The sequence below is a fragment of the Phalacrocorax carbo genome, chromosome 1 (genome assembly GCF_963921805.1).
Source record: "Phalacrocorax carbo chromosome 1, bPhaCar2.1, whole genome shotgun sequence".
NCBI classification, from domain to species: Eukaryota; Metazoa; Chordata; class Aves; order Suliformes; family Phalacrocoracidae; genus Phalacrocorax; species Phalacrocorax carbo.
In genome coordinates this window covers 79,854,786-79,862,821 of record NC_087513.1, presented here as the reverse complement: position 1 = coordinate 79,862,821, position 8,036 = coordinate 79,854,786, and the positions used below count along the sequence as shown (strand labels likewise).

General features: G+C 45.0%; 1 protein-coding gene across 1 annotated transcript; it reads left to right on the top strand.

The window, feature by feature from the left end:
• The first annotated feature begins 317 nt into the window (after nucleotides 1-317).
• On the top strand, nucleotides 318-6,970 carry MANSC1 (MANSC domain containing 1). The gene is made up of 3 exons (XM_064461691.1): nucleotides 318-853; nucleotides 1,718-1,858; nucleotides 5,631-6,970. The coding sequence occupies exons 1-3, from the start codon at nucleotides 634-636 to the stop codon at nucleotides 6,620-6,622; spliced, it is 1,353 nt and encodes a 450-aa protein (XP_064317761.1). The 5' UTR covers nucleotides 318-633; the 3' UTR covers nucleotides 6,623-6,970.
• Nucleotides 6,971-8,036: the final 1,066 nt, after the last annotated feature.

Sequence of the window (8,036 nt, the reverse complement as noted above, 5' to 3'; positions counted from 1 at the left end):
AGTTTCACCGGGTGGTTTTTCCTTTGCCCCTGACACAAAGGGACGAGCCCCTGGGGCCGGAGAGCGGCTGGAGGAGCGCGGACAGCACGGCGGCCCGGCCGGGGGGGCGGGCAGGGGGACGGGCAGCAGGGAGGGCAGGCAGCAAGGGGTGCAGGGAGCAGAGAGGGCAGGCAGGGGGGCGGGCAGGCAGGGGGGCGGGCGGGTAGCAGGTGGGGCGGGTAGCGGGGGGGGCAGGCAGGGGGGCGGGCAGGCAGGGGGGCGGGCAGCAGCAGGGCGGGCAGGCAGGGGGGCGGGCAGGCGGCCCGGCCCCGCCTCCCCCCGGTCCCTCCTCCCGGACGTTCCCCCGCCACCGCCTTCCTTCCCCGGCCGCCGAGCGGAGCCCGGGCCTGTCGCTGCCTTCCCGCCACCGGGAGCGGGTGAGGGGGGGCGGCCCGAAGGTGCCCCCAGAAACGCGTCCCCGCCTTGGGAGCAGCGGAGGCGTCTCGGCGGCGGCTTCCCCCGGCTACCAGCGCCTCGGGAAGGTCGCCGCGATAATCCGGTTCCCGGCCGCGGAGGGGCCGGTACGTCCGTGGTAACGGGGCACCCCGAGGCCGGCGCCGTCCCAGCCCCCCGAGGCCCCCAGCCCGAGGGACCATGTCTCCCGCCAGCGGCCGGTGGCCGGTTTGCTTGCTGGCGATCTCCTGCCTGATGCCCAGACCATCCCTGAGCCAGGAGTGCTCCGCGCAGAAAATGGAAAACATCATCATCGATATAAACTTGTCTCTGCCCAAAGGCAACCGGGGCGCAGAGCCCGTGTACGCCCCAACCCCAGAGGCTTGCGTTCGCGCTTGCTGCTCGGGGGAAAAGCTGTCAGGTAACCGGCTCCTCTTCGGTCTTGTCCTTTACTGCGTACCAGCGCTTGCGAAATCACTTCTGAAGTTGTCCGGGACGAGGGTGTTCTCTGTATTCAGCGCGGAAACGTTAATTTATCCTTCCATTCGCGCTGCGACTGGTGACAGCTTGCGGCTGCTATCCCGGTTTGCCAAGTGTGGTGTTAAATCTTAATGCAAGATCCCAGCGTGCTTAGGAAAAGAGTTGCAGTAAAGAAACAGGGGTAATTTTAAATGTTAAAAACTCTCAGACCTCCGAACTCCAAGATGTGTAAGCTGTATTTAGTAGCCGTGCTACAAAGTAACTGATATTTTGTGCTATGTGTAATTTTAGCCAAAAATGAGAGAGTTTACCCTTCTCTGAGGTGGCTGGCTTGCATCAAGCTCTTGGAGCAGCAGGAGGTACAGCAGCAAGTATAAATGACAGTGGTAAAAGTAACTCCACAAGCAGCAACAAAGCCAAGAGATTCCTGGGATGTGATGGGAAAAGTATAAATAATTTCCTCCCCCATAAGTGTATCAAGGAGGTTTTCAGATTTATTAGGATTTGTAAGCGAGAAATTATTATATAAAGTGGTGCCAGTGCGGTATGGGTGAGGGGAGGATGAGGGATTAGACTCATTATTTTGCCAAGCTCATCTGTACAGGAAGAGGAAGGTATAACCTTTTGCATATTGGCCCTGGGCCATTCTTTTGCAGTCCTGGGCAGTTTTTCCTGTAGGAATGTTGTGTGTTAGTACTTTTCCTCTTACTCACACGAGGAAAAACTAATTGAACAGACCAGAGCTTACTATCAAGGTGGTATAAAAGTTTTTATTTCAGTAATACGTATATATCATGTTTTGCAGGAGACAAGAAGTGTAATTTGATTATTTTTGACGCTCGAAGGACAAGCGCACATCCAAACTGCTACCTGTTTTACTGCCCTAGCACAGAGGCTTGTCCGATGAAACCCGCAACAGGATTCGTGAGCTACAAGATAACTAGAGGTAAATAGTAGTAAAAGCCACCGATCCCCACTCTAGATGACCTTGGCACCTGTGACTTTTCAGTAATGACCAGGAAATTTTTGGTGGTTGCTTTTTTAGTAGAATGTTCTAAGCCTAGTGCTGTAATTTGAAAACACTGTTCTTTTGCTTTGTGGGAAATGGATGGGCAGGTGTGTGGTGAGCTCCTGCGTGGGCCCAGCTTCCCAACTGGAATGACATCCTGACACTTACGAAACTCCTTCACTTTAGATTCAGAACTCCTCATAATTTTCCCTTGCTTAAAACAAAAGGAAGCTGCTTCTGTCTTGATATATTCAGGAAGGAAAATTTCCTGTACATAATGCTGAAGACCATCACTGAAAGCAATAGAAATACAATGTCCTTGTAGCTGTCTGCATATGCAAAGGATCCGTGCTACGCCAATGAATGCTTCTGCCTGTGCCTATAGAGTATCAAGCAAATGTTGGGCAAGCCTTGGAGGACCGCTGTGACATTGCTGAGTAATTGGGAATAGTAATCATTATTTTCTGCTTTCAGTTAGGGACCCTGAAGCGCACATGCAAGTGGACTAAGCTCAAAGCTTTATGGCATGTGGGCTGCACACTCAGAAGTTTCTCGCCATCTGTCATGTGCAGTACGATTTTTAATAAAAAGTCTTACTGGTTAACTTGCACCAGACCTGTTTGAATGGCTCAGATGAGCAACTGATAATTAGACTGTCTTCCTGCCAAGAGTTCACAAGGTGGTTTCAATGTGGCTTGCTTGAGAGAGCAATAATTTTGTATTTCCAGAGACTGAAGTTTTGTTGAAAAAGAGAACTTTTCCAGGAGGAACTATGCAAGGAGCAACAGCAGGATATGTAGAAAGATTATTCACATAATATTACCGAATATTTTTGTGCAAGCACAGTCGCACAAGAATTGAGCAAAAGGAATGTGCAACAAATTAATTGTATGTCTATAAAATTATCATTAGAGCTATTCTTTTCTCCAGCTCTTTCTCCCATAGGAAAATATAGGGGTTTCAAACAAAGAAACAGGAAATGTAATTGTGCTTGTGCTTTCCTCCTGCATGTAGTGTAATGCTCAGCTAACAACTTGATTGCACATACCATCTATTTTTCATTTTTCATTTCTTTAGCTTCTATGAACGTTGAATTATGGAAAGGTTATGCTAGCTTATTTACCTTATGTTCCTAATAAGTTCTCAAAGGTAGCACCTGAGCAGTGTTGGTACTGACAAACATTTCAAGCTCTGTTTTTTTCACATGAGAATCTGCCTGTGGTTACACTGCAAACCAAACTAAAGGGGGAACAATACTCTATTGGTAATAAAGCAACTTAAAATACTGATGCTATGTTGGTAATGAGATTTTGTTTCTCTTTTTTTAATTATTCTTGTGGCTTGGTAACTCATGGAAACAATGTATGGTCCTGGTCCCAGTCGCAAAGTGCTGTTGCTGAGAAGAAATAACATTTCTGATTTCTGGTCTTTGTACTACTTAGTGGGGTGGAAAAGGCAAACACCAAAGATACTGGTGAGTCCTAGCAAAGTATGCTCAGGAGGTGCTTAGTTTGTTTTTAGGAGTGACAACCCTGATGTTTGGTTTCTAATGCAGCTTAACAGATTTGAGATATCAGCAGGACTACTTTGGTTTTTTAATCTCATTTTAGAGGTTGACTCGTGCAATGCCCTTGTTTTTTCTTACCCACAAGCATATCTACCCCAGCACCCCAGCTATACCTTGCACGTGACAGTTTCGGGCAATTGCATTTGGGAGCTTGTAGTCTAAAATGGAGACAAAGAATACTATAAAACCAACGTTTGATGCTGAAAATGTGGAGTAGAGTTAGTGCAGGCAGTTAATGCGAGTGCTGCAGGGTAGCAGTGATACTTAACTCCCATATAAGACTCTTCATGTAGCCTCCCTGTGCTCCCTCCACCCGTCCTCTGAACGCTCCGTGCATGCTCCGTGCTTTTCTAGCTGTTGCCCAGGTGAGGGAATTGAAGATGACATAGCAGGCTGCAAGTGCTTTGTAGCTGTCACGCTACATCCACTGTTTGTTTAAATGCATGGGGGGGAGCATCCCTGGGAGTGCATCAGGAGCAGGGAAAAAGTGAGCTGGGGACTGACTGTGTGGCGGTGACAGGCCATTTCCTCCCTGGTGTGGAAATGTGTCCAGAGCTGCGAAAGCAGCTGTGAGTTTGGGTGTCTTTGACCATACAGTTTCTGATTCTCTAGTAACTGAACATTTTGTTATTTGAAGCCATGCTCTAAAAGAAGAGCATGGCTTTTCTCTAAGTCAGGTCTTGTGGTTGGAGCCTGTTACCTCCATTTAGGATCTTACTTTGCTAACAAGCTGGTGCCTGACTGAAAGGTTAGGATAAAAATTGGTGTCTATGATTCAACCGAAGTATTTGCTGTGCTCTTGTTTGAAGCATTGCCAAGTTTTTTGTTGTTGTTGTTTTGGGGGGGTTTGGGTTTGGCATTTTTTTGCATTTCATTTTTTTGTGGAGTCTTTAAGGCTTGGAAATATATATTAAAACAGCGGCCAAAGTAGGCTTCTTTGAGTGTATAATAAAACTAAAATAAATCCACCCCTCTAGATAAGAGTTCCTACTTGAAAAAAAAGTGACACTGAAAATGTCATGGACTTTTTGTTCTTTATTTCAATTCCAGTGCAGTTAACAAACCTCTTTGTTTCTATCAAAGAGATGAGTGAGAGTCAGAACTACTCGAGAGGATGTTCCATTTTAAATGTTCTGTGCGGCAACTGAATGATAATGATTATATATATACACACACACGCATATTATATATATTATATATATGCTTGTGGGGGTGTGTGTGTATATATATATCTATGAAAAATCTGAATGATAACAGGCAGTCTTCCCCAGAGCTTGTGCTCAACTAAAATCTCTCTAATACCTGTGTAGAATCAGATAGCTGCTTGAATTATCGATCATATGGAATTTCTGTCACATAACGATGTTGCCCTGCTTCCCGATTCTGTTAAATAACATTCACTCACCTGGTTTGCAAGCAATATATATCGACTTCTGGAAAAATGGTCAAGCGCAGTCTGCTGCTTATGGAGAAGGCGCCTTCACTGAAAATACCTTGGAGACTCTTGGAATAGTGTCTTTTTTCTAGCATGGCAGTAGGAGCTCAGGTCTTTCCTACAAATCAGTATGCGTATAAAATGGCCTACAAAATGGGGTTATTATTGCCACCTTGTATCATAAGACAATTTTTGTATGTGAATTGAATTGTATCAAACAATCACAGGGTGCTTGGATATGACGAGAAAGGGGAGTATATAATCATCTTGGCTAGGTGGAGGTGTGTACATCTGACACACAAAGTTTGGTTGATAATATCTGCTTCTTAACTGACAGGCTGAGAATGGTTTAAAGTCAATGGGCCAACTCAGTCTGCATTGCACTGCTAAATAAAGCACTTCTCTGCATGCAGGACAAGTATAAAATGATCAGATTGGGATGTTTGCACTGCACAGGTGAACTCTGTAAGAAGCGGCAGTCAGGGTCTGGTGTGCCCAGGCTTGAGGCTGACAGGTCTTAAGACACAGAATTTAAAAGTCACCCACCATATTTTAAAGAAAGGAAGATCTTGATGCTTCAGTTCCATTAGTCCTTACATTCTGGAGTCCCCTTTTAGCTCTTTTACTAAGAAATACAAATTGTTAGAGTAAGCCTGTGGTAGTAAAAAATAGATTTAATAATTAAATACTGGTATCTCTGTTTCCAGACACCCATGCCCTGGAGGATACATCCTTCAAAACTGAGGACTTTTCTTCAGATGGGTATTCTATGTCTTCAGATGCTGAAGCCTTTATTTCTCACAGTCAGACTGGCCATCAGAATCATACTGCTGCTTTGCAACAATCTGTCTTTCATCAGGCACCTGAACTCCTGAACCACATGGCCAAGCATTTAGACAACAGTGAATTTAATACAGTTTTTCCTGAATCTCAAGGGGCAAAACATTCTGAGAGCTTAGACCCCATTCCGAGGCAGAAAGTAATCAACCTGCCATCAAATATGTCTTCTGCTGTTCAAATTGGAAACCCCTCCGCTTTGTTCCCCACCACTCAGTCTAGTGTTCCCAAACCCAGCAGTACCACTCTTCTTCCTCTGCCTACAAGTACCACCAGACTGGGATCTCACACAACCTCTCTGCCTACCGGTGGCGCCAAACCTACTGCTGTCACCACCACCACCACAGCTACCTTTCCTCCTACTGTGAACACTAGAGCTCAGTTTGGTATCCCTACCGCTGTTACTTATATTCCTCTTTCCAGTCCCACAACTTCTGCTTCTACTTCAACAACCGAGCAGCTGACCACGAATTCCAGATCTGCTACCGCCCCATCAGGGCTAAGAACTCCATCCATCCCTCCTGAGCCAACAGTTGCCTCTTCCAAAGATACCAGCCATGTTACACTCCTCTCTTTTTCAGGTTTTGCTCTGCCTACTAGTGATTCCCCCATGGCTTCCCAAAACAACCCTCAGGGTTATGACCTATCTGATTCAGAAAGCTACCTGCCAGAGATTGTTCTCAGAGGGATAGGTGTTGTTCAGCTGGGAGAAAAAAGCAGCCTTGTAGCGGCTTTGCTTTTTGGGGTGATATTCTTGTTACTAGTGATTGCACTTACGGGGAAGAAAATACATGAATCTCTTCAGAAGAGACATTATACCAGGCTGGATTACTTGATCAATGGAATGTATGCTGATGTATGATGGGGAGCGGGAATAATATTGTGAGGAGCATCTCTCATCCTTGAGAGAACAACTCTGAAACGGAACAGTAGATACTGAAATCTCAGAAGAGGATGGATTCCTTTTTTGCCTGCTAATGGGGAAAGTGGCAGATGGCTTAGGTGGGGAAGAGAACTGCTTTTTCTGTGCTGAACTGTAATGTCTATCACTTTTGATTTATTACTAAATCTGACAAATAAACACTAAAAGCCAAGTTAAGCTAAGAAGATCTTATATTTAAGGAGATAAAGCATTTGAGGAGCTTAATCTGTACTGTGAAAAGATTAGTGGAATAGAAGTACACCTAATAAATTGAGTACCTGTGCAGCACGTGAATGTTTTCAATGCTATTTGCACCCAAATGGCCTAATGTTACATGACTTTCTGGAAATCCTATTTACCCTGTCTGGGGCCTGAAAGGAGTACTTAGCACTAGAGCTTTGCATCCAAATAGTTTTAGGTACAAACAGTAAAAGTTGTAGTACACAAAACATAGTTGTCTTAATTTTCCTTAGCTACGTATAGTTCATTAATATATACATATCTTTAATGTTTTTTTTTCTGCATACATCACAAGCTATCCTTAAAACCATGTGCTGCAAATTTGAGTTTGCCTTTTCCAAAGAGCTTGCCACCCTGTAGCATATTGGGGTTTTGCAGTACGTATCAAAGAGAAAAAGTTTTTGTCATATCAAAGTAAAGCAAGCTGCAATTAAGATCTTTCATGACAAACATCATGACCAAGTGACCTGGCATATGCCCAAGAGAATCTGTTCTAATACACCTAAATCCCTAACAGGTGAAACTCAACACCTGATTGCAAAACAGGCACAAACTTGTGAAGGGGCTTAGCAAAGACAACAGCTGTATTATCGGCAGAAGACACAGAAAAGGTGTGGTCTCCATTTGCTGAACATCTAGAGGGACTGAAGAGAAGCAAGAAAGTTTTAAAGGGAAATGGTTGTTATGTAGGAGGGTACCTCAAATAATTTTCCCACAGTCAGCAGGAGCAGGTGAACAAGGTTGCATTATCTTCATGTTTCTGGCATTCTCCTACTCCCCTCACCAGGCTGGTCGCTCTCGAAAGAGCTCCTTGCAACTATGCTGGACTTGCTGTCCTTTGCGAACACACAGAGCTCTCACTGGCTCTCAAAGCACTCCCTCTTTGCTTCTAGGGTTATCTTCAGGTGACTGGTAATAACTGTAGCTGCTCTATATGTTTCCCCATATCAGGAACAAGAGATGAGTGAGAGTACGTGTGAGCATCTGCTGCTTGCTACACAACTTCCAATTTGTGTTATTCACATTTCCCTTCACATACACCCAGTCTAAAAACCAGTTTTTAGAATGAAAGACTAGATTTCAAAGTATCCGTGTGGCAGGCAGCATAATCAAC